This window comes from Brachionichthys hirsutus, chromosome 19, assembly GCF_040956055.1.
Source record: "Brachionichthys hirsutus isolate HB-005 chromosome 19, CSIRO-AGI_Bhir_v1, whole genome shotgun sequence".
Lineage (NCBI taxonomy): Eukaryota > Metazoa > Chordata > Actinopteri > Lophiiformes > Brachionichthyidae > Brachionichthys > Brachionichthys hirsutus.
In genome coordinates, this window is record NC_090915.1 from 11119091 (window position 1) to 11145850 (window position 26760).

A 26760-nucleotide genomic window follows, 5' to 3' on the forward strand; every position below is an offset into this window, starting at 1 on the left:
TCGAGATTCTGTGTTTTCTCTTTTCATTTTCTACTAATCCAACAATGCATGCTTTTTTTTTCCTAGTCAGAAGAAAATCCCTTGCAAGAGTGGATAAGCAGGTGAATATATGTATAGATATGATATCATTGTGATGAAGCCTCTGTGTAAGGATGCCAGGTATCTCTGACGCACTCGGCTGTACGCCACGCTGCCCTCGGGGACTTCTTTCTCGCTTCCTCTCTCCCGCTGGCAGCAGTCTTTCTCATTTCCAGTCTGCAAGGGGTTGCATCAAAGGGCCACGTTTTTTCACCCAACCAGCACTCGCTCTTTCATATAAAAGTTCCCCCCTGCGCAGCACCGCTGAACTTTCACATGAAGGAACCCCGAGTGGATTGAAAGCGTAGCTCAGCGTGTGAGCTTGCGTGCAGTTTCTTGGTTAAGTGTGAAAAACAGGCCGTTTCCCATTTTCTGGGCATGAGAAACCACTGCTGTTAAAATACCCTCGCTGGTGTCTGACACCGCATAACACTTTATCCCAAACTCTACCCACAAAAGCTATTGATTTATTTAGAATAATAACGTCAGTCAGAGATATTTGCCAAACTCAATTTTAAGAGGTTCACAAATCTGTTTTTCTTCTTCTTCATTTTTTCGCTAAATGGAAAACAGTCAAAGATGTAAGAAGGGAAGTTATCGCTCGCACCAAACAATTTGCTTTCTAAACTTGAGCTTTTGATTCTGATCATGTTCTCTTTCCAGCCTGTGCATGCTCACACGTTCTTATCAGTGATCTGGCTTGTTCTTTGGATGCCTGCTGTTGCCGAGCACTGAACCGCCTGTAAATAAATAACTAGTTCAGTTAGGCCTGAAGAGATTGCACTGCAGCTGGGAATGTTTAAACGTATCGTCACACACACACACACACACAAACCCCTCCATGGGTGAATCACTTGGCTTTCTTACCTTTTCCAGTCAAGATATTGATTGTTTATACAACTGTAAATCAGATAAACTTAGGTAGGTCTGCACCTAACATTTGTTAATATTGTCATCGAACAGGATGTTTTGTTTTTGATCTGTTTATCGTCTAATTACTAAAAGGTGTGTGTGTGGGGGGGGGGTGTAAATTGCAATTTCCTGACTGATATGTTAAACAGTCAAAGATCAGAATGCACTCAATTTAATATCATGAAAAATAAAAACCATCAAATCCTTGGATTTGTGGCGCTCGTGTTATATTGTCTCAAGGTATTTTGAACTTAGACTCTTCACTGAGATACTGATAATGGCATCTGACCTGAGCAGATGATGCATATCTGCTTGGAGGTCAGACCCTTTAGGTGGTGGTGGTGGTGGCTGATAACTCTGTTGAGACTGAAGAGCCTGATAAAAGGAAGAAGTTGCTGAATCTGTTTGGAATGGGCAATGATGGAAGTTGAGGGGAGCAATGTGAAAGGAACAAAGAAAATCTCATTTAAACGGTATGGGGGGGGGAGGTAAACTTTGGTTAAGCAAAAGCTATGCTGATGCGGCTTTAGCTAATGCAACATTTAAACAGCTCAGTCACAAATATTTTCCTGAGAAGCTAAAACAGGGTTTAAATCCAGAAGTCGGACACGTGCACACCTCCGGAGGGATGAGGTGCGTGTGTTACGGTTGTCTCTCTGCCTCTGCGTTGTGTTGTGTAACAGAATTGCAGGTCCACACACGGCTGGTTCTGTCGTCTTTTTACTGGATTTATACAAAAGAAATACATTCGTTCATCTCGGGATCTTGTACTGCTCCGTCCAGCGTGTTCGAATGAAGTGCTGGGGGAGGGGAAGCAGGAAATGGGCCAAAACCATAGGACGGCAAGCCAGGAGGGACAAAATACTCCAAATCATAAACACCCCGAGATGTACATTATAACAAATGAAATAAAAAACGTGTGTAATTATAAAAAGGGAAACAAGACAAATACATTACTAGAAAATAAATAAATCCCCTTTTATGCAGGATTTAACTGCATCCATATTTACTCCGTTACACGTGTCTGGTGAATGTTTCTGAAAGCAAATGCTGACTAATATTAACTAAATGTAATTTTTAGCTGTGTTCATTTACATGAAGGTTTGATGCAAAGAAAAACCTTAAGGGAGAAACCCAGCACATCATATAATGAAAGCGATAGTTGAAGAACCGTGCTTGAATCCAGGAAGTTGACGTTGCTTATATACATATTTATACACATGCATTATTTGCAGTGAAGCAAGGGCTAATTTTATATCAGACATACTCTAGTCTTCTTTGTTCGACCTAATCAGTTGGTAATTCAGGTCCTAATCCCATTTAGACTCAACTAGATTATAAAGCAGGGTGAGCTGCAGAACACATGCTAGCACGGCATGTTCGCTGGCTCTGCTTCACAACAGATCAAAGATTGATTCATGTTGCAGGTCCAGTCCAAATAAAGAGGTTTATATTTCTAGTACAGTTAAAAATGTATTTTTAACAACTCTCTCGATGCTCTCAGTGCCAGTGTTTGCCCCAGTGGGACCAGTGCAGCCAATGTCACAGTCAGCGTCATCTTTCATCGTACTGGGAGTGCCATCATTAATTTTATCATTGGTAATTAACGCCATCCCAGGAGCAGAGGCGGCTTGAAGCGTGTTGTCAGGTGAGACATTTGTTCTGGGCCACCGAGCCTCTGCCCTGAGTCAGGCAGGTTAATGACACTGACTGCTGATTGGTCTTCCATGAAGATGTTAACAGCAGTTTATATTTGAATTATGCGGCGTGTCCCGGATGGCGACACCAGGAGGCAGAGCCCGAAAGAGCTTGCCCTCGCCTGGATGGATCAGCCTGAGTGTCTGTTAGGGTGCCTCCTCCTTTAGCTGCTTCATGCTTGCTGTAATTATGGTGCAGCTTATTGGCTGCAGGTCCATCAGGAGATCTAGATCCGTATTTGATCCGTATTTTTTGTGCAGTGTGAACAGTGTGTGTGTGCAGGATCCAATCAAGCAGATCAACAAATACATCTCAGGTCTTCCATAGACTGGATTCAAATGGAATGAAGTGATATTGTCAGCAACATGCTGTCATATTACAGGATACTAAAACAAATGTCATTGACATGGAAGCTCGTTATACATATCAGAATATCAGTTCTGATATCTCATATAACAAATACTTGAAAACGTGTAAAATAAAATAAAACAAAAACTGAAAAAAACGGATAAAGCATTAGAAATGTCCTTATTTTTGAAAGAAAAGCACTGTTTTTTTTTCAATGATAACTTTAAACCAATCAGAAATACTCTCTATTCATTGCTAATGTAGTAAACGACTATTCTCGCTGCAATGGATGATGAGGAAACCCTGCGATCATGTTAGCACATCTGAAAACAGCTTAGCTGCTGAGAGAAGCTGTGGAGCTGACCTTCCGTTGTCCGGGTGACCCCGAACCTTTGAACGTATTGGGCCTGTCGTGAAAGTGTCTTTCCTTGCTGAACTTAGACTTTCAAATGAGGATATATTTGCATGTCAGGTTTTAAGCTGCACCTATTCATATGCAAATAATCACATTGGACAACAACAACATGTGAAGACATCCAGTCCAACAGTACGACCTGGACCTCTGCCAGTTTCAGCCACACCTTGTTTCCTCGGTGATAATAATATTACATAAATAAATAAATCGTCCCTCTGCGGCTCTGCCGCTTGCCCTGATCTAAACAAGCCAAGAGTGTGAAAGAGCAGCAACTTCTCTGCCAAGTCTGGCCATCATTAAAACATGTTTGCCTTCCCGGCGCCGGTCGCCATGGAGCTGCTTCCATTCATCATGAACGAGGAGGAACGTTTCAGGCGCTCGGAGGAGGAAGGAACACGAATCCGGGGCAAGCTCCGCAGCTGGAGAGAAATGTAAAACAGGAGGGAGGCAGTAGGTGAAGCGTAAACCACGGGCGGGCCGAGCGATCTCCCGGTCAGCGGGAAGCCTGCGCCAGAGTCGAGACGTCGCGACGCGCGCGGAGTGGAGTGGAGCTGAGTGGAGCTGAGTGGAGCGGAGCGGAGCTGCGCTGCGCTGCGCGTCTCCCTTTGTCCTCCTCATGGCTCCGCGCTTCTCTCATTCCGTCGTCCCCATCGGGCTGCTGGTGTTCGGCCTGGTTTCCATCCTGCTCCTCACCGTCCCCACGGAGGACGTTCAGCAGGCTCCCGGGTTCATGGTAAGGGCTCCTCCGCGCAGACAGAAAGGCGTTCCGTCTCTGCGATGAGAGACGATCAGATAGAAGTTTAGTCTCCTTCTGTTTTCATTAGCTGTCTAACAATATTAGGACTGACAATATTTAAATGAGAAAGAAATATCAAATCTTTATTTTGCTTATGTTAGATTTGTCAATCTTGCAAAAGTAATGATTCCAAATGGAAAATTATAATTAAATAAAATCATAGGCTGCTCTATATTCGACACATGTTGATTTTATTTAGTTTATACACAAAACATTACAACGCTGTCAATTACCCAGCGTGCAACAACTGAAGCATCTCTGCAGTTGTAAGATTCATTTTGAACTACACAACCTGTGGAGTCGCTTGAACCCGATACAGTTTTGCTGTTAAAAAAAATATGCTAATGCTGCAGATGCTTATAACATGCAGTTTATAAAAGGATAGTGGAAATCATAAATGCCTTTATCATCTTCTTCTAACGTCAAAACCTCCCATCAAAGTGGTAAAATATCTGCGATAATAAATTGGGAGAATGATAATGTTGTTTGCACAATATACTAATTACAAGGCCATGAATGAAATTCTTCTCTCCTTGTCACCCCCCAGGGTATACCAAAAAGTATGATTTAAAACGCTATTATGAAAATGTATATTATACTGTTGGCAAAACTAATTGTCCCCAAAATTTTGTCATATTCTTATTATATCTAATCATTGCAAAAGAAAGAAAGAAGGAACTCCGAATAAAGAAAATGCTGTTTGAGCATTCAGAGCTGCTGCACAGGTCAGCTCCACTTCTGTTCCAAATGCTCCCTCGTCTTTGTGTAACCGGCTACATATCCCATGGTTCCTTCTTGCTGCAGCGCAGCTTCCCTTTCTCTCAGTGGCAAAAGGACACAAAAGGGTGTTTTTTTCTACATTTTCCAGGGAGACAAGTGCAACAGTTCACCTCGTTTTTTTGAGGGATTGAAAGCACAACGCAGATCGTTAGAGCTCCTCTCTATATTTCTGGTATCTGTTGGAGCGAGTTCTTACAAGCGACTGCACAGCAGTAATGAGAAAATGTTATGAGTCACAACACATTTCCCCACGATGTTACCGGTCACCCAAAACACCGTCTGGAGAAGTACTGTGTGCAAAATGCCTGCGGGAGGAGGGATGATCTTATGCATGTGTTTCGCTTTCTGGACATTGATGTGTGTGTGTGTGTGTGTGAGAGAGTCGGTGGCTTCGTGGATGGTTGGATTTCTACACTCTCACAGTGTCTTAGGCCACAGCCAGTCGACCGTAACAACCAAGACCCTGACGTCATCGCGGATGGATTTTAGCTCCCTCGTGTTGCAATGAACTGTAGTCATAGCGACTGTGTCTGCAAACATGATAGTCAGCTGAGTCTGCATCATGTACTTCAACCAGGAAATACTTCATTCTGAGTGAATAAAGGATATTTTTAATGCAGTGTGCAGAGTAAAGATAGAAAAGTTGCTATGCCCCCTTGTGATTATATTTTAAGAGGAGGTTGGAAGACAAGAGGGTTAGGTTCGTTGTAGAAATGAATGAGGGGGAAACTAGAGAGCTGGTGGACATGATGATGAGGAGGAAGGTGGACGTGCTGTGTGTCCAGGAGACCAGGAGGACAGGAAGCAAGGCTAGAAGCTGAGGAGCAGGATTCAAGTTGTTTGTAATAGAGGAGAGGAAAGAGGAATGGAGGAGGAGGAGGAGTTGGTGCAGAGTGTTCTAGAGGAGAATCGAGTGTCGGAGAGGCTGATGAGTTTGAAGCTGGAGATTGAGGGTGTCATTCTGAATATTGTTAGTGGGTGCGCTCCACAGGTAGGAGGTGAGTTAGAGGAGAAGGAGAAGTTCTTACGCTCCACAGGTAGGAGGTGAGTTAGAGGAGAAGGAGAAGTTCTTACGCTCCACAGGTAGGAGGTGAGTTAGAGGAGAAGGAGAAGTTCTTACGCTCCACAGGTAGGAGGTGAGTTAGAGGAGGAGGAGAAGTTCTTACGCTCCACAGGTAGGAGGTGAGTTAGAGGAGGAGGAGAAGTTCTTACGCTCCACAGGTAGGAGGTGAGTTAGAGGAGAAGGAGAAGTTCTTACGCTCCACAGGTAGGAGGTGAGTTAGAGGAGAAGGAGAAGTTCTTACGCTCCACAGGTAGGAGGTGAGTTAGAGGAGAAGGAGAAGTTCTTACGCTCCACAGGTAGGAGGTGAGTTAGAGGAGGAGGAGAAGTTCTTACGCTCCACAGGTAGGAGGTGAGTTAGAGGAGGAGGAGAAGTTCTTACGCTCCACAGGTAGGAGGTGAGTTAGAGGAGGAGGAGAAGTTCTTACGCTCCACAGGTAGGAGGCGAGTTGGAGGAGAAGGAGAAGTTCTTACGCTCCACAGGTAGGAGGTGAGTTAGAGGAGGAGAAGTTCTGGACTCTTGGATGAAGTGCTTCAGAGCATCCTAGCAGAGAGAGAGTCCTGATTGGAGCAGACCTCAATGGGCGTGTTGGTGAAGGAAATAGAGGAGATGAAGAAGAGATGGTGGACTTTGCTAAAAGGATGGAGATGGCAGTAGTTAACACTTATTTCCAGAATAGACTAGAACATAGGGTGACCTACAAGAGTGGAGGGAGGACAATATAACTTTCATTGCATTGTCTTGAGCGCACCTTTTTTACGTTCTTCTGACCACTACTCATACTTGGGCCTTCATCTGGATCAGAATGTTCTTCAAGAATATAGGGTCCAGATTGATATAAAATAATATTCATTTATCCATTGCTTTTCACTGCCGCTGTCGAGACACATTATTTGCATTGAATAAATAATTTTTGGACCAATCAGGTGAAAATGGGGATTTTTCACGGCACGCCTGATAACCTCTCACGGCAAACCAATGTGCTGCGGCACCAGTGGTTGGGAAACACTGATCTAGAGAACGCCTATGACAGGGTGCCTCGGGAGAAACTGGTACTGCATGTGGAAGTCAGAGCAGTGAAAGACACCTATGACTAAGTACGGCAGGAGTGAAGTGTGCTGTAGGAGTGACAGGCGAGGTTAATGTGGAGGTGGGATGCACCAGGGATCAGCTCTGAGCCCCTTTTTGTTGTTGATGGATAGACTAACAGAATCGTGTGCAGGCTGGAACGGGTGGAGGAAAGTATCAGGTGTGCTCTGTGATAGGACGAAGGGACAGGTCTACAAGACAGTGGTGAGGACAGCCATGATGGACAGCTGAGAGACAGTGGTGAGGACAGTGGTGAGGACAGCCATGATGGACGGCTTAGAGACAGTGGCTTTGAGGAAAAGACAGGAGGCGGAGCTAGAGGTGGAGGAGATGAAGATGCTGAGGTTCTCCTTGGGAGTGACCAGGTTGGACAGGATTAGAAATGAGACAATAAGAGGGACAGAGAAGGTTAGAGTGGCTGGTGTTGGGGAGGACGATACAAAGGACAGGGCTAGAGGACAGGGCTAGAGGACGTCCCAGGAGAAGATACATGGACGTAGTGAGGGAGGACATGAGAGTAGCTGGTGTTTTGTTTTTTTCACCAACTTTTTTTAACCTATTTTTACCTTCTTGTTTCCCGGTTCTTTCTGTCTTTCACTCACTGTAGTACGGCATTGTCTTGGACGCTGGATCCTCACACACAGCTCTATACATATACAAGTGGCTGGCAGACAAGCAAAATGGAACCGGCGTGGTCACCCAGCACAGTGAATGTCATGTTAAAGGTGAGTGTGTATGCCTTTTCCATGAAACCATGAATGGTAAATAATGGAATTTCTGAATGGAATTTTAATGTGACTTTTGCGGTGTAAAAAGTGTGAAACATAATGACAATAAGAGCACATCTTAATCTTTACTTTCTTCACGGAGGACAGATTTAGCTGATTTCTAACTGATGCATCTTAATAATAATGGCTTTCTTTCTACATCATGAGCATCAAACAGAGGACATGCAATGCTTTGAATTTTGTTGTACCATGCTGTATCAACATCAGCAACATTGGTAACTTTTATTACATTGTTACAAATAGCATAAAATAGCATAAAATCCTAAACAATTAAGGTAGTCATTCAGTGTTTGTTATCCTTTCATGAACAACAGTTACATCACAGTTGTTTGGGTTCAGATGTTAGACACGCTTCCATCCCATATTAGCTGCGTAGCTGCTGTGAATCTGATGATGACATCATCTGCAAAACAGCAGGAACTCTATATCCTGTATTCAGAATGCAGGTGAACCTTTAACCATCTGAACAGAAGGATTTCCTTATCATATTAATATCATAATTAAAATCCTGAATATTTGTATCGATTCTTGTTTGCCTCATTTTTTTTAATTAGATTTATTATGCTGGCTAAGGATGGATAAGGGATAATAAATTGTTCTTCAGGTTGATCTTTCACACATATTAAAAAAAAGCATCACATATTTATTTGTCCACTGTGTTTTTTCACATAGTGAGGGAACTCTGGTATTATGGGTGTGGTCGTTTTTGCATTAGGATGTAGCTAATGACGTTTGTTCCAATGCTGGAGCAAGACTAAACAAGTCCACAGTGTCGTAAGACATCTGATTGTTTTCATCCTGTTCCCCAGGAGGTGGGATCTCCAGCTATGCGGGCCAACAGGGAGGTGCGGGGCAGAGCTTAGAGGCATGTCTCGACCGGGCGGTGCAGAATGTCCCTAAAGAGAGACACCGGCTTACGCCGGTGTACCTGGGAGCCACGGCTGGCATGAGGCTGCTGGAGTGAGTCAACTGTTTGTGTATGTCTGTGTATCACATGCAGAGCCTCACCTCTGATAAAGTCTGGGACGGGCCTATGACTAACCCTACAGTATGCAAACAAGCATGAGAAACACAGCTGAGGAAAGATAAAATGAAGAAAACTATGTAAAGAAACTACTACTACTACTGCTATTGTACTTTCGGCTTGTCCCGTGAGGCCAATCAACCTTCTCCGCTTCACCCTGTCCTTTGCATCGTCCTCCCCAACACCAGCCACTCTCATGTCCTCCCTCACTACGTCCATGTCTCTTCTCCTGGGTCATCCTCTAGCCCTGTCCTTTGCATCGTCCTCCCCAACACCAGCCACCCTCATGTCCTCCCCCAATATGTCCATGTCTCTTTAGAGGTCGTCCCCTAGACCAGTTCCAACAATGACTCTTCACCTTGGGAACACTGATGACTCCTGACGATTCATTAGTAAAGTTTTAATGACTTCAGTGGAGTCATTTGCTTTCATAAGGCGGATGCTAATACTCCTGGGGAGTCTTATTGCCTTGGTGGTTTCGGCCCTTTCTTTGTACCAGTGTCTCAGAACTTAAGGTCTTCAATCAAACTTGAACAAGTCCAGTTGATTCTTTGTTTTTACTCTTCCTGATTGACAGTTAATAAAAAACATTTCCTACCAGATCTTTATGGGTGTTACACCAATGAAATGTTTTGCATCATATGAGTACCGTACATTCTGCATGCCTGCTGACAGTTGGAGGAAACTTTGAATATGAATATGAATATATTTATTAGATAGAATGTTAAGGTACAAGTACAGTCACACAGTAGCATGTATTACAGTACAAGTACAGTCAAACATCCTGTCTAAGAGGAGCATTTCAAAAAAGCCCTTGCGGTCTTGTTTCCGTTGAAAGTCCTTCGTACATAAATCATCCACAATTAACAATACAAATAAAAATAAAACCAAGATTCAACAACTCAATTGATGCAAAGTAACATTAGAAAAATAAAATAATTTTACACCGCCGATGCAAACTAACAATTAATCTAAAATAAATTACACCACTGATGCAAAATGACAATGAATGACAATAGATTACATAAATTACAATAAATTACGAAGGCAATTAATATGTGCAACGTACAGGCCTGTCGGTCACTTATATGAGCACTGACAGCGCATTTCCCAAATATCAAAAGACAGTTTTTAATGTGTGTCTCAGAAACCCTCATCATGTGGAGTCTATGTTCCACTTGTAAGCATGGAAATGAAAAGATACAGATAAAAAAGGGAGATCTTTTACATGGTGCGTGTTAAGATATTAGGCTGTCAGATACTCAAGCTTACTTTATTAAATGTGAGACTGCAGTCGAACCCTCCAGCCGATGGAATGAACAAACCACTGTAAAATGTTGCCTCTCTGGATTGCCCTCCTGCTTAAAGTTCTCCAGTCTATTTAGAAATGTTACATGAAAGGTAAATAGTAGCTTTAATGTAAAGTACACTAATTAGCCATGCAGGGAGCTTGTTGTTGATTCTTAAGATCTTATTCGGATAAGCAATCTGGTGAATATAGAGTCGGATAATGGGACTGTGCAGACACAGTGCAGTCTGTGGGAGGTGGAAATCATCTGGAGCATGTAGTCATGGTTACAGATTGTTGTCCTCCATCTAATTTAAGTTCCGTGTCATGTGAAGGAACCCGAGTGGTCAAACATGAAGCTATTTTCTGCAGAAAGCGAGTGTGGGGCTTATAAAATCTGCTAATATTTGACCATCACCTGATTGTTATTCACCCAGCCTCTGAATGAGTGCTACCTGCTGCAGGTGTATTCTGCAAACCATTGCTAAGAGAAGACTTTGTTTCTCCTCAACAGAATGTCCAGCCCCGAGCAGTCTCTTCAGATTTTGCAGGAAGTGGGACACAAAATCCAGTCTTACCCCTTCAACTACCAGGGTGCAGGCATACTGAGCGGTCAGGAGGAGGGGGCATATGGCTGGGTGACCGTCAACTATCTCTTAGAGAACTTCATAAAGGTGTCTTAATCCGTCGGCAGCGTGCTCGTTACTTCATCTCAAGCCACTAAAGATTTGATTCCGTGGAATGTTTCTCCGATGCACCGGAGAGAACTGAGGACAGTTGTCCTTTCATGAAGGAAGACGGTCCGCAAAGGCACCGCTGACAACATTTTGTATTGCCGCACTTTGGGTGCCGGTAATCTATTTCTTCATAAATGATGCGATTTAAGACGTTCTCCTTTTTTAAAGCTTATTTAGAGGAGCAGTGAGGACATCTAGTGGCGTCTTGAGCTTTAGCAGTCTTTCTCATGGCAGGCAGCTTGAGTTAACCCATTGAATTCTTCCTCCCCTCCCAAATCTCTGTGTAGAAGAATAAACTGCAGCTCCATCTCTTCCTCCTCTCCATTTCATACATTTTCTCCTGCTAAGTTTCCTTTAACAATCTCTGCAGTACAGTTTCGTGGGGCGCTGGTTCAGCCCCGGCAGGCCCACAGTGGGGGCGCTTGATTTCGGCGGGGCATCCACTCAGATAACCTTCGAGACGCAGGACAACATAGAGGACAAAGATGACATGATCAAGCTCCGTCTTTATGGCCATGAGTACTCCCTGTACACACACAGCTTCCTGTGCTACGGGCAGGACCAGGTCCTCAAGAGACTGCTGGCCCATTTGGTGAAGGTAGGCCAAGAAGATGCAGTATACCTGCGAGAAACTACAAAAAAAAACGTTCATTTGAATCTCTCTCTCGTCTCCCTGTCTGCCAGGCTCAGGGTTACTCTGGGTCAGTCGCTCACCCCTGCTATCCTGTGGGCCACAGTAGGACGTTAAAGCTGAACGCCATATTCAACTCTCCCTGCACGTCAAAGTACACGCCCAGTTCTTACAATTCCCAGGATTCGCTGACAGTGCAAGGCAGCGGCCAGTACGAAAGCTGTCTGGGCAACGTGTCTGAGATCTTCTCCTTCAGATCCTGCCCCTTTTCCCGGTGCTCCTTCGATAAAGTCTTCCAGCCAAACGTCACCGGCAGCTTCATGGTAGGGAGAGCTGGAGGGAAATGACGACCGAGGGAGGGCAGCACACGTAGAGGTTTAGCTTGAAAATGGTGCAAGCAGCGTTAGTGATGCTTTTCATTCATTCTTAAATTAAAGTAATAGATTTAAATAGCATTTAAAACAAACCTCCGCCAAAGAGCTAATTTCCCTTATAATTGGATTTACACCATCCGCATGGTGATCTGGATCATCATCAAAAGGTTCTAAATGGTTCTTGGTATCTTTATACACCAACCATGAAAAGTGAAAGTGAATCAGAGTTGATGTGTATTTTTAAATGCTTTTTGAATCCTTAAATGGGATTTTCAATGTTAAAATTAAAGCCAGTTTTCCTGACTTCATTCTGGATCAGATCCAGAAGACATGTTCCATGGTAGTTCATGTCAGACCCCTTCATGACTGTGATTTTTGGTGAGTGAATTGCATTCATATTTTACAAGATATGCTTTTTTTTAAAGCCTCTATTGTAAGTAAATGGGGAAAATCTGGATTTTTTTTTGTATCCAGACAGATATCCTCATTACTATCAAAATTTAATGAAATCTAAATTAGGCCAAGGCCCATCTTCAGATTTCTTTTTCCAGGAAGATCCATTCAGCAGCTTTTCTGTAATCCTGCTAACAAACAGACAGGCACCGTCAAAAACGTAACCTTCTGGGGGAAGGAAAATATTGTCTTTTGAAGGTATTTACAGTAAAATGTTAAAAACTATCAAACCAAAACTAAGGTTTTGTGATTTTCAGCTAATATTTAACTATACATAGTTATCACAATAGTGATGGATGGTTATAATCTATCAATCCCATATCAGTTCATTATACTTGTGATATTGTGTTTTAGTAATTTTCCATAATTCTTTTAGAAAAAAGGGGAAGGAGAGTAAGAAATGCCAGTTTACAGATTTTAACAGCAAGCTGTAAATTAAGAAGATGGGATCTAAAAGTCCTGTGAAAGACACAAAAACAGAGTCACTAGATATTTTCTGTCATTCTAGTGGTCTTCTAATCTTCTCATTGTGACGTTTGGGTTTTGCCCTCTTTCTGTGTCGTTAGGCGTTCTCTGCATTCTTCTACATTCACTCCTTCCTGCAGCGGATCACCGGTATCGCTGTGAGCACCCCTTCACAGTTAGAGGAAGCGGCCAAACGTGTTTGTAGGATGTCTTTCAATCAAGTGAGATTATGATTTTTTATTTTATATTCCTTTGGAAATGTATTATTTGTGTGTTCATGTGTGACACTTGGCCAATTCTCTGTTTCATTGGTTCATCGCCAGTTTATTCAACAGTGATCAAACAAATTGAACAGCAGTTTTCGAAAGGCATTTCTGAAATACATTTTTATTCTATTTGAATTTTTTTTGTCTTGTTACCCATTATATTGGCAAATGAGGTTTACACATAAATGAACATTTTCATTCAAGACATTAAACGTAATAATATTACGTGGTAACAATGAATGACATCACTATCAGAATAAAAATATAAAATAAGATTAATTATTTAAATTCATTTTAACACAATCGTCTTTTTTTTGCTGCAGATGCTGATTCTTGCTCCAGAGCAAAAGTCCCGTTTGCAGGACTACTGCGCCTCCTCTGTGTTTGTTAATGTTCTCATGTTGAAAGGGTACAGCTTTGATGAGATGTCGTTTCCACACATTTCCTTCCAGAAGAAGGTGAGAACCTCACCATTTCTTCACAAAAAAATAATAATAATAATCTAACACAGAGCTATTTGAACTAACTTGTTGCTGATCCTCCAGGCTGGGGAGGCCTCGGTGGGTTGGGCTCTGGGCTACATGCTCACTTTGAGCAACATGCTGCCAGCAGAGACAGCCGGTCTAAAGAAGGCCCTGACCCCTGGAGTGTGGGGAGCGCTTGTCTTTCTCTTTGTCCTCCTACCGGCAGCGGTCCTGGTCTTCATCGTACTGCAAGGCTGTGAAGAGAAGAAGAAAGGAGGCAGTGAAGGCACCATCTAGAGCCTGCCAATGCACACAGAAAAAAGAAGCACTGTTTTTTTACGTGTTGACCTTGTGCTCCTGCAGATTTGATGTTTATTTATGGTTTTAACATTTTGTGTAGTCCTTTTATACATCCCCTAAATTGAGGTTTAATTTATTAGGATTGCTTTGATAGAAACTGCACTGACTGATAATTATATTGTATTTTACTTATTTCTATTGAAATAAGTAAATGTGGAATTCTGTTAATTTTCAAATTGCTCACCTCTTAAAATGAGAGGAGTGACCGAGAAACGACTAAAAAGAACGCCTCCTCTCTTTGTCTGATGTGGATACAAACACCAAATTAAAACAGAGAGAGCACTTAAATTTCTCATTTCATTTTATTCCAGACACAATACAGCAGTAAATTGCGACTTTCACTACTTTTACTTTTACAAATTTTTGGTTTCATTTTTTTGTTCATTTTATTAGAATGTGTAAAAGGGGAAAAGCACCAGTTTGATATGAAAATAATCATTATTTTATTATTAATAAATAATTTTACTCTGGGAAGATTTTCTGGTGTAATATTCCTAAATTAACTTGAAATTAGCAATAATAATATGGACAATTTCCATTTTCATATTCTTAATTCCAGTCAGATTATCTACTTGAAACAATCTCTTAAAAAACATTGTTGTGATGCGTTAATTACTTTTTTTTAAGAATGTTTTAAACTGATTTTAAAATTATTGAATAACTATATCACAGTTTCTAAAATAAAAATTCCTGTTTGATTTGGGTTGACTTTTTTGTTGAACCACATTCCGTGTTACTTAAATATTCCATTACAGGTGTATTATGATTGCTTGTTTTGTACCGTAACTGTCCAACGCTGAATTTAGTGTTTTTACATCAGGCACCTTGGGCAGCTAAGGGGTCCTTGGGGAAATGAATGTTCCGTTATAAACAACGCCCGAGTTCGTTCTGCCTGCGTTTTTGAAGACGGTGGGTCGGAAACTAGCCGTTAACGATATTTTCCAAAACTGAAGAACCGGTTTATGGAATTTGGACACTTGACCGGGATCCTCTTTACAAACCGGGATATATTTTAACGTTCAAAATTTACTGAACTGCGTGTGATGCGTCTTTAATGCCGGATCGCGTCATCACAGCTTAACCGGCGACAGCTAGCTTAACTGGATAGCTGCTCCGTTAGCATTCATATTGAATTTGACGTTGAACTTAGCCGTTAGCTTCGCGCTAGCGCTATTCGCGTCTTTTTTTCCAATTATTCTTTGCAATTTCGATTATATAAACTACACCATTGTACTGCTAAATATCTGGTATATCTCCGATTGGTTTATTTGATCAGAACTAGGTGTTATTTGCCCAACACTAAAACGAAGCCGAGATTCGTTCTGTCACTGACGTCATATCCGGGTCGATGTCTTTCAGTGGGATAAATGCTAGTCCGCTAAAATGCTAGTCACAAGAACGGTTCTTTGTTCTCAGTGGGATGACGCAGTGTGTGTTTGTAACTTTTAAATATTTCATTGGGGTCGGATTTCTCTATTATCTATTATGTTTAAAAATCTCAGTTTTGTGTCATGAACACTTTAAAGAACAAATTCTACTTTTAGGCTTTAAGATTATATTTAGACAAAAGATGATTCCTTATATAATAGGTTTAAAAGACAGTGATGTCAGTAGTTTATGTGATGTCATTAGTATTTCGTATTTTCCGGTTATATTGCATACATTTATGTATATTTCTGCTTTCCATGACATTTATTTTTGCATTGGTATTCCTGTTCTTGAACTGCTATTTGAAGTTTCCAGAGGAATAAAGGGAGGCGATTGATTTTAAATTAACGGTACAATCAGCTGTAGCAGAAGATAACGGGGAATCATTTGTTTCGTCTGCAGGTATTTCAGCTGAACAGGATGCCTTTTTAAAAAGCGACCAAAGATTGCCTGTAAAGAACCGAGTGAACAAAACTGAGTGAAGATCGATCATCAGCGAAGACTGCGAGATATCACCTGGAGACCCGGAATGAAATCACACAGAATAAGTATGTATGTTTGTCCTCGCATGCTTGCTTCATCACAGCAGCGTCCAATTCCTTCAATCTGTCCTCCAGATTGTCCACAGCAACATGTCTGCAAGGAGGAGGAGGAGGAGGTTCCTGCGGATCAGCAGCCCTGGAAGGAGGAGATGAACTCCAGTATTGTCAAAGAGGAGCCAGAGCCTCCACGCGTGAAAGAGGAGCAGGAAGAAATCCCCACCAGTCAGGAGAGAGAGCGGCTTGGACTGAAGCAGGAGACTGGAACCTTCATGTTGAGTCCGACTCGTGGAGAAACAGACCACAGCAAAGATCAGACTCTGTTCCTGAAAGCTGATGAAGATGAAGATGAAGAGTCTGGAGTTCTCATGCCAGTTATTACCTCTGTGGTAGGAGCAGCAGACATTGACCAGCTGCTGGTCTCTAACAGCTGTCCTGCATCTGGAAGCCATGATAACAGAAGAGAAACAGGTCGAGAGGATGTTGAATGTGATCCCACACTTCAACCCCACAGCAGAAAGGATGGAAAAAGGAGACCATATGTTTGCTCAACATGCAGCAAAGCTTTCACAAGAAATAGTGACTGTATAGAACACATGAGAACCCACACAGGTGAGAAGCCTTATAATTGTAAAACATGTGGGAAACATTTTAGAGGAAGTGGTAACTTTGCAGTCCACATGAGAACCCACACAGGTGAGAAGCCTTATGATTGTAAAACATGTGGGAAACGTTTTAGACAGAGGAGTCACTTTGCAGTCCACATGAGAACCCACACAGATGAGAAGCCTTATGATTGTAAAACATGTGGGAAACGTTTTAGACAGAGGAGTCACTTTGCAGTCCACATGAGAACCCACACAGATGAGAAGCCTTATGATTGTAAAACATGTGGGAAACATTTTAGACAGAGGAGTCACTTTGCAGTCCACATGAGAACCCACACAGGTGAGAAGCCTTATAATTGTAAAACATGTGGGAAACATTTCAGACATAGTGGTGACTTGGCAGTCCACGTGAGAACCCACACAGGTGAGAAGCCTTATAATTGTAAAACATGTGGGAAACATTTCAGACATAGTGGTCACTTTGCAGTCCACATGAGAACCCACACAGGTGAGAAGCCTTATGGTTGTAAAACATGTGGGAAACATTTCAGACATAGTGGTCACTTTGCAGTCCACATGAGAACCCACACAGGTGAGAAGCCTTAAATTAGATCAACGTGGGAATCATTTCAGAAGATCTGCCCACGCTTTTTTCTTCTAAAAATAGCAAATTACTATTACTTTCAGATCTATTGAACATGCCAGGTTGAAATATTTCTTCAGAGCTCAGTTGAAAATGTTTATTATCAGATTAAAGGGTTAAGTCCAAAGTGCCACCTCGGAATTACTTGTTCTTTCGTTTGACAAACAGTTCATAACTCAAAAGTTCTGATTATAGTCTGTCGACTTCCTCACATCTCAGCTTTGCTTCATTATTAATGGCATTTCTTTGGGTTTTAAAGTGCTGCTCAGACACAAGAAGCAACAAAATGATCATTTAGCTGCCGCCTTAAATGACATTAAACAGATAATATATGTCACTATAACTGTAAAAAAAACCTAAACCCTCATAACGATCACATTTATTACCAAATAACTTTCTCGTGCTGGATTATTTCTGGTCGTTCCATCACAAGACTCAAGACTCCCTTATTTTGTTTGCCTGGACGTGCTTTTTAGAAGCGAAGAATAAAAAAAAAAAGAACAAATAAAGTGTTTAATTGAAGAAAAAGCACCTCTGATGTTAAGGAGAGCTAAAAATAGTCTGTGGCTGTAATTAGATTGTCCTGGATAAAATCCGTTGTGACTCCGATCTTCAGAGGATCAGAGATCAGTCGGCGTTTTGCTAATACCCCATCAGCGCACTAGTTGCCCCCTGGGGCAGCTCAGAGTGTGTGTTGTTGCTGTTCATGCTGTGTTCATGTGTTCACCCGCCGGCTCAGCCGCTCTGTTCACCTTCAACGTCTGCTCCTTCGTTCATCACAACAGAAGCCGGAGTCAGAACCCGATGTTTCCGGGCCTCTTGTTTATTTTTTCGTAAACTTGTAAATAAAAAATAAATAAAACAAACTTGTTGTGAACTGTGTATTTGGAGAGTCGTTACTCAGTGGGGAGGAATAATGGAACCTCCACAATGTCAGAAAGAAGTTAGTTGCTTTTGGCCGATTCGGCTTGTAACCCGTTTGAGGTTTGGAACGTCTCTGGCTGCTCAAATTGGATTTCAAGGTGTCCACAGTGACAGGACAAATGACTAAGAGACGGCAGTCTGTGGACGCAATGAGACGAAGCTGTGTGCTGCTGGAAACGCTGGGGTTACGTTTCTGAACGGGCGAGGCGTAGCGACCGACGCCCGTGTCGTTGCCACAGCAACCCAAGATAGGTGGTCCTCATCTGGACAATCTAATTACTCAGTGTTAATGTCAGAGCAAAGGAATTCCACCAGTCAGGAAGTAAGTTGAGTTGATGTTTGGACTGGGAGTCGATGAGAGAACGGTTCCTTCCTTTCAGAGGGGATTTTGGTAGCAGGTTGGCTTTTCGATAAACCAGAACATAAATCAAAGCTCTGAGTGTCCGACCTGGCAACATTCGCCACCAGACTTCAGAAATGATCTCAGGCAATTTTCCGTGTGGACGGCAGCATCCGAAGTCGCCATGGTTACGTGCAACACTGGGATGTTTTCATAGCAGCAGAACCGACTTTGTCCTGTTTTCATGAAACCCTGTATCCCCGGTCGCCTGGTACCGCCTTGCGGGGCTCTTCGGTGTTTCCTCCTGTGTGGTCCGTCCGTTCTTTTCTCCACGCTGTGTTTTAATAAGGAGTCACGTGAAATGTTTGATTGATTGATCCGAGTAGCTCAAATAGAAAAGGTTCCAGTCCCCAGTTCTCTACAGATCAACGAAGCCTTTTAGCACCTGCAAGACGAATGCTTTGGTTTCTGTTTATTTGGCCCATGATTCTAATGTTTACGTTGACTTCCAGTGCTCTCGACTGCACAGTTTAATGATGTAGACCCGATCAATATTGATTATCAGTAATCAATGAGGCTGTAACCATTATCTGGAATAGATGAACGCTTGAAAAGCAATTGTTTATTTATGGTTTTAACATTTTGTGTAGTCCTTTTTATACATCCCCTAAATTGAGGTTTAATTTATTAGGATTGCTTTGATAGAAACTGCACTGACTGATAATTATATTGTATTTTACTTATTTCTATTGACTGTATGTGGAATTCTGTTAATTTTCAAATTGCTCACCTCTTAAAATTGTAGGAGTGACTGAGAAATGACTAAAAAGAACGCCTCCTCTCTTTGTCTGATGTGGATACAAACACCAAATTAAAACACAGAGAGCACTTAAATTTCACATTTAATTTTATTTTCAATTAACTAGAGAACAGACACAATACAGCAGTAAATTGCGACTTTCATGACTATTTTGTGAAGTCAAATTTTTGGTTTCATGTTTTTGTTCATTTCATTAGAATGTGTAAAAGGGGAAAAGTACCAGTTTGATATGAAAATAATCATTATTTTATTATTAATAAATAATTTTACTCTGGGAAGATTTTCTGGTGTGAGATTGTATTCACTATTCCTAAATTAACTTGAAATTAGTAATGATAATAATATTGACAATTTTCATTTTAACTTAATTCCAGTTAGATTATCTGCTTGAAACAATCTCTTCAAAAAACATTGTTGTGATGCGTTAATTACTTTTTTTTTTTAGAATGTCTTGAACTGATTTTGAAATTATTCAATAACTATATCAGTTTCTAAAATAAAAATTCCTGTTTGATTTGGGTTGACTTTTTTGTTGAACCACATTCTGTGTTACTTAAATATTCCATTGCTACATTTTCAGTCTAAGTCATAAGCGAGTCCAATTTCATTTGCTTTAAGAGATGATTGTAAGTTTATTGCGCCAAAAGCAAGAAAAGGGCTAAAACAATATCCAACACGGTCCTTGACACACACACAGAATCACTGCAGAGCACCTAAAGTATGCTAGCCCGAGGGTCCCTGTCCTGCTTGCCTTATGTTTTACAGGCTTATTGTCGCGTGGGCTGCTGCCTGACTCCATGTTGCATGTTACGCTGGTGCCAGTGATTAAGGATAAGACAGGCAAGGTGGGGAGCCTGGATAACTACCGGCCGATTGCTCTTGCTAGTGTAATTTCTAAGGTTTTAGAAAAAATCTTATTGATTCGCTTAAGTCCTTTTCTTAACACCACTGACAATCAATTTGGGTTTAAAACCAAGCATGGTACTGACATGTGTATTTATGGACTGAGAGAAGTGATTGACATGTATAAGGCTAAAGACTCCTCTGTATTGGTGGGCTTCATCGATGCCTCTAAGGCATTTGACCGTGTGAACCATCGGAAGCTGTTCCTGAAGCTGAGGGAGAGAGGCGTGCCAAACTGTCTCCTTAGAATCCTGGCATGTTGGTATGCAAATCAGACCATGCAGGTTAGGGGGGGTAATGGGGTCTCTCCTCCTTTTGCTGTGGGGAACGGTGTCCGCCAGGGTGGGCTTCTTTCGCCGGTACTTTTTAACTTCTACATGCATGATCTCTCTGTGCAGCTCAACAGCTGTAACACTGGATGTGTGCTTGGTGACACCTTGATCAATCACTTCATGTGTGCTGACGACCTGCCATATTGTTACCGAGCAGTGCTGGCTTCCAGCAGCTCCTGGACATATGCACTGGCTATGGTATCAGGTTTGATGTAAAGTATAATGCCAAGAAGAGTGCCGTCATGGTCTGCAGAACCAGAGAGGATGAGGGTTTGGACTTCCCAAACTTGTATCTGTCAGGGCAAGTGCTGTCTGTCTGCAGCAGAACTAAATATCTGGGACACATCATCAATGACCAGCTGGGAGATGATGATCACATGATCAATGACCAGCTGGGAGATGATGATCACATGATCAATGACCAGCTGGGAGATGATGATAACATCATCAATGACCAGCTGGGAGATGATGATGACATGTATAGACAGCGGCGGATGCTGTGTGCGCAGGCTAACATGCTAAAGAAGAAATTTAGTTTTTGCTCTGAAGAGGTCAAAGTCACCCTCTTCAGGGCCTTTTGTACGCCACTCTATACTGCCCCCTTGTGGATCAAGTACAAACAGGCCAGCATGCAGAAGTTGAGGGTGGCGTACAATGACTGCATGCGGATACTTCTCAGGAAGCCAAGATGGTCCAGCGCCAGTGAGATGTTCTGTGGTATCGGGGTTAACGCCCTTAATGCTCAGCTGAGGCACCTGCATACAGGTGTATATGTCGGCTGCATGAATCAGGGAATGACGTCATCAGAACACTGACTCAGCCAAGCCCAAGTGCTGTGAAGTTTCACTCAGGTATTTGGTGTCATTGGTACCTGATGTTATTGTAGGATTACTGTGTTTACTGTGTAAACGTTGTAAACGTTGTAAATGTTATGTGTGCTTTTTAATTGGACCACTGTGTCTGCAATAAAGATTTGATTGATTGATTGATTGACACACACACACACACGCACACACACACACACCAGGATTAATATGTATCACATGTACAGTGTAAATAGCCTATACATATTCAAATATTTAAAAAAATGTAACCACAAAACTACTCATTTTCTTTCCTGGGCTTCTTTGGACTACAATTACCAAAATGCTTTGCTTTATGGAAGTGTGAATCTTTTCCCTCCAGAACAAAAGCACTTTATTAACCTTTTCCTAATTAGGTGTGGAAATAAATTGAACAAAACACAAGAAAATATCCGTGAAGGAATATAAAATGTTTAAGCACGATGACATACCCGATGTTGAGTCGGTCTTTCAACCGTTTATTGCCTTTATTCTGGTTTTATGTATTTTATCTTGAAGACGATACCGGAAGTATTCTCTCTGTTGACGTTTCGTTTTGGATCAGACGATAAAAGAAACTCCGCGTTGAAGGGACTTCGTGCCGCGGATTAGTATCGTTTTCTCTGCAGGCAGAAACGGAGTCTGTCGATAAAATCCCGTCCTTTCGTTTGCTAGCTTGTTTGTTTGTTGTTCATCCTTTCGTCTGCTAGCTTGTTTGTTTGTTGTTCATCCTTTTGTCTGCTAGCTTGTTTGTTTGTTGTTCATCCTTTTGTCTGCTAGCTTGTTTGTTTGTTGTTCATCCTTTCGTCTGCTAGCTTGTTTGTTTGTTGTTCATCCTTTTGTCTGCTAGCTTGTTTGTTTGTTGTGCATCCTTTCGTTTGCTAGCTTGTTTGTTTGTTGTGCATCCTTTTGTCTGCTAGCTTGTTTGTTTGTTGTGCATCCTTTCGTTTGCTAGCTTGTTTGTTTGTTGTGCATCCTTTCGTCTGCTAGCTTGTTTGTTTGTTGTTCATCCTTTCGTTTGCTAGCTTGTTTGTTTGTTGTGCATCCTTTCGTCTGCTAGCTTGTTTGTTTGTTGTGCATCCTTTTGTCTGCTAGCTTGTTTGTTTGTTGTTCATCCTTTCGTTTGCTAGCTTGTTTGTTTGTTGTGCATCCTTTTGTCTGCTAGCTTGTTTGTTTGTTGTTCATCCTTTTGTCTGCTAGCTTGTTTGTTTGTTGTGCATCCTTTCATTTGCTAGCTTGTTTGTTTGTTGCGCTTGTCTGCGGCGATCGGAGATGTGCACACAGACGAGGGCTGCGGCGCGGATGGCCAACATCCCGCAGGCAGACATCGACCCGTCCGGCGTGTTCAAGTACGTCCTGATCCGAGTCCACAGCAAAGAGGATGGAGACGACTCGGAGGTAGATATAGTGCGAGGATACGGCTGGGCTGAGTACCACGGTGAGTTAGTGCGCAGATGTCAAAGGTCAACGTGAGGCCGTGTGGGAAACAGCATACAGTTAGGTGCGTCTGGCCAAAGCCAATGCACTGAGTCTAATGAAACCGATTAATAAATACTCCCTCAATGAACGGTCATGGTTCGTGCTGAGGCAAAGGGGTTCACTGGTAACAGGTGGTGTTGTCATGGCAACATGGAAAGGCTGAGTCACCCACAAACACGGATTGAGCATCACCACCTTTGTGGAAATCTGAGTGGACAACTAGAGAAATGACGTTTCACCATCTGTGGTCCGTGATGTCATCGACAGATTCAGTATCTGTAGAGCAGCGTGACCTTCGACCCCTGGGATGAGTGGGATTAGGGTAGATTATTCTAAATATTAAAGTCATTTTAAGGAGTTTAAGGTCTGATGGAGCCTCCAAATCGAAGAGAAGAGAACAAATGGATCCATGCATGTAGATAGAATATATTAGCCTAATTAATATAAACACATTCAGCTTAAAAAGTCAGTTTCATGTATTTCTGAAACATGCACAAAATGATTTTTGTCGTCCAATCACCATCAGCTGTGGTACTTGGGTTAGTTTAGCGTTAGCACATCGCTGCCAACACTGTTGGTAGGATTTAACAGCAGCAGCTGCTGTCACATGCTCGAATGCAGGGCATTGATTGGGCCTTAGCATGATGGTTAGTTGTACTAATACTAGAATCAAGCCGTAATCAAATGAGATCAATTATAGATTTAAAAATCGATGTAAAGAAAACCAATACTTAATTCACAGCACTTCTAGCCAGTCACTTCCTGCTTGCACTGAGAATGATAAAAGGCTGAATTGGGCCATATCATCCGCTAATAAGAGGATCACCTCTCAGCGACCTCCACAAAAATCCCTATGCTGGTCTATGAACGTGTTTTTGTTCTTCCATGAGTTCATTCATTCCCAGCACATGGCCTGACACGCCATGAGCTTCAACAGAAACAGCAGGTGGAGGCAGCGCACGTGCACAAGCAGCTGTTTGCACCAAAAGCGTTGACACAGTTTTATTGTCAGATGCCAGTTCAACACGTTTACTGTATCAAAGCTGCATTTACGTTTTCTTTAGCTCTAATTTCTAAAGTTTGTGTTATCTTAATCCAAATGATCTTGCTGTGTCTTTTTATTTATAGATTATATTTACACATAGAATAATGATAGTCCGATGCCTTTCCTTTGTCACATTTTTTATATTTTTTTTTTTTACAGCCGATATCTATGACAAGGTTTCTGAGGAGCTGGAGAAGGGAGGCCTCCTGGACTGTGAGTGTGTCGGAGGAGGGAGGATCAAACACGACCCCCAGGCCAAGCAGATCCACGTTTATGGATACTCCATAGTGAGATAACTAAAGAGTACTGGTATTGATTATTTTTTTTATATTCCCCCACTAATTAGACAGGAATGTGCTTTTATTTCCAGGGATTTGGGAGAGCAAACCACGTCACAGCTACCGAGAAACTAAAGGCTCAATATCCAGGCTATGAGGTCACCTGGGACAATGAGGGATACTGAACTGGACTTGGACCCGCCTCTGCCGAGCCCCTCTTCTCCTAGACTCGTATCACAGTATATGTACTTGTGAGAACACGGCCTTAAGGACTAGTCCTGACAAGCAGCGACATGAACTGATGAGAAAACACTCCCTTCCCTTTGGCTGTTGTTTTTCAGGCTGTAAAACAAATTCTTGATTACCTTGGATCTATAAATAAACAACTGGCAAAGCGACATGGCATCGCTCGCGGGCTTGTTTTAGAGTCGCGTGGCCTCGTGCATTTGACCTAATAAAGGATTTTTTGAGGCAAAGCATCAACGAGTTTAGTTTTTGTTTCATTATTAATGTGCCCTGATGCCTACTTTACCCTTTGTTTTCCTGTCTGTGGCTGCTGAGCATCCTGTTTGTAGAAGCCAAATGCAGCAGATGGAGTGCGTTTCCGGTGTTGTGCACGGTGTGGCGCTGTGGCCAGAAAGCGGTATATAAGGCAGGGCCAATCAGGCGGTACGCAGGTGTTGACCCGGAAGGGCATGCGGGTTTTGACCGCTGTGGCGGGATTGTTTTGCCCAGATGCGCGTGTTTTATTGATGATACTTTTGTTGTGTTTTGTAATAAATGAGGATCATTTTACCTTCTTAAACCGCTTCTGGACTCTCCCTGTTTGGACACGGAGAGACGGAACACGACTTAGCCGCTGGAGCGCGTCTAACCGAGCACATAGCCCGGCATTGGGCCGGCTATTATACTGTTAATGGTCTTTATTAAATATGGGTCAGTGAGTCCAAATGAATATGATGATCGTTAATGATTAACAGTAGGCGGACTGGGCCGGCTATTATACTGTCAGAACCTGCCCGATTGGACTGAGCTTGGAGCCTCAGGAGGCCTGTCTTTGGGAGACAGCCAGGGATGATCGTGTGAGCTGTGGCGTGGGGAAGTGGTCCACGAAGATGGATCGGACAGCAGTCAGCTGTTCCGCGGAGCGCCGTGGATTACGGAGCTGGACCGGAGCTGGACCGGAGCGCTGAAGACCATCGCTCGGATTTACAGTAAAGGCGCCCAACGGAGGTACGTGCAGCGCTCCACCATCAAAGGCCTAATTGCGTGCGCACGTTAAATCCGACGCATTGGTGAACATTAAGCGCGTTTTTACGCATCGAAGCGTTGCGCTGGATCACGTGACTCATTGACCTACTTTCCTTTGCGCTCACCTGAGCTGAATCTGGCTTTGCGATACGAACCGTGGAGGCGTGCGCTTTGGACGTGGACACAAATACTGGAAATGAACAGCTTACCAATGATGAACTCTCTCCTGAAGATAGCATGTCGAATATAAGTAGCAGAAGCAGTCAAAGCGGTCGGCATGTTATTGAAGAAGAGGAAGCAAAATTGAGAAGAAGAAAGGAGATGCTTGATTTGGAGGCTGAACTGGCGGCATCTGAAGCAAGGTTGGAAATTTATGATGCCGAAGAAAAGTGTCAGTCACAAGCATACTGAAATACGAAGGGTATATGCAACAAAGGTGGAACAAACTATGAACAGGTGTTACACCCCTCTGCTCAAGAGTTCATGCCTCAAAGTGATGACAAACTGGAAATCAAACCAGTGGATGTGAGACCGAAGCAGCGGAACGCATCAAACGCAAGGAAACAGCAGCACCGATTGCAATGCAGTAGAAACAGGATGGAAACAAGTGATCGATTTACACAAAATGAAACACAACGTCAGTCACTCACCGCTATGCAGACACCTGGAGACCTTCTAACGATCGTGAGCAGACAAACTGAGATTACAGCAGCTTTAATGAACCAGCAGCGATCAATGACGCTCCCACCAAGAGACATTCCAATCTTTGACGGCGATCCCCTGCATTACAGGACCTTTATAAAAACATCTGAGCAAGGAGTGGAAAGTAAAGCAACCGCAGCAGACTGTTTGTACGATGCGGAGCAGTTCACCAGAGGCCCTGTATCGATGCCCGAGCCACCTCATCTGGCTCCTCTCAATGCGGAGGAGCAGCGGCTCTACATATATATATGAATGTGTTAATCATAGAGCAACTCTTCAGTCTGCTTTATTGCGTAATGTCTGAATATTTGACCGGCCTTAAGCTTTATGTTGTTATTTATTCTGCCAGAATGACTTCAATGCAACTGGAGACTTCCCAATGTTGAGCTGCTCTAAGTTTCTGTAAGGAAGTAGCATCTGCATGAGGTGTTGTGCAATACATTCCCATATATGCTGGAGGAGGTTGTTTTATGATGGTTTGTTGCACTTGCATGCTGGGAGATTTTAAAGTCCGGGCGTTATCTGGGGTCAGAGTCGACCAGCAGACGCTCTCGGTTGCGTTCGAACCTTCAGCTCGCTCGCGTTGAAGAGGAACAAAG

General features: G+C 42.6%; 2 protein-coding genes across 2 annotated transcripts; both read left to right on the top strand.

Annotated features, from left to right (window-relative positions):
* Positions 1-4067: 4067 nt before the first annotated feature.
* entpd2b (ectonucleoside triphosphate diphosphohydrolase 2b) lies at positions 4068-14692 on the top strand. The gene is made up of 9 exons (XM_068752785.1): positions 4068-4184; positions 7785-7902; positions 8775-8925; positions 10792-10951; positions 11385-11612; positions 11699-11968; positions 13039-13158; positions 13527-13661; positions 13749-14692. The coding sequence occupies exons 1-9, from the start codon at positions 4068-4070 to the stop codon at positions 13962-13964; spliced, it is 1515 nt and encodes a 504-aa protein (XP_068608886.1). The 3' UTR covers positions 13965-14692.
* Positions 14693-22000: 7308 nt separating this feature from the next.
* On the top strand, positions 22001-24675 carry phpt1 (phosphohistidine phosphatase 1). The gene is made up of 3 exons (XM_068752953.1): positions 22001-22844; positions 24090-24217; positions 24301-24675. The coding sequence occupies exons 1-3, from the start codon at positions 22679-22681 to the stop codon at positions 24391-24393; spliced, it is 387 nt and encodes a 128-aa protein (XP_068609054.1). The 5' UTR covers positions 22001-22678; the 3' UTR covers positions 24394-24675.
* The last annotated feature ends 2085 nt before the right edge of the window (positions 24676-26760 follow it).

Bases quoted from the DNA above. Each gene is read 5' to 3' on its own strand.
- entpd2b (XM_068752785.1), top strand. From the start codon at position 4,068: ATGGCTCCGCGCTTCTCTCATTCCGTCGTCCCCATCGGGCTGCTGGTG. The intron at 7,903-8,774 runs GTGAGTGTGTAT...CCTGTTCCCCAG, and splicing joins CAGTGAATGTCATGTTAAAG to GAGGTGGGATCTCCAGCTAT. The intron at 13,662-13,748 runs GTGAGAACCTCA...CTGATCCTCCAG, and splicing joins ACATTTCCTTCCAGAAGAAG to GCTGGGGAGGCCTCGGTGGG.
- phpt1 (XM_068752953.1), top strand. From the start codon at position 22,679: ATGTGCACACAGACGAGGGCTGCGGCGCGGATGGCCAACATCCCGCAG. The intron at 22,845-24,089 runs GTGAGTTAGTGC...TTTTTTTTACAG, and splicing joins CGGCTGGGCTGAGTACCACG to CCGATATCTATGACAAGGTT. The intron at 24,218-24,300 runs GTGAGATAACTA...TTTTATTTCCAG, and splicing joins ACGTTTATGGATACTCCATA to GGATTTGGGAGAGCAAACCA.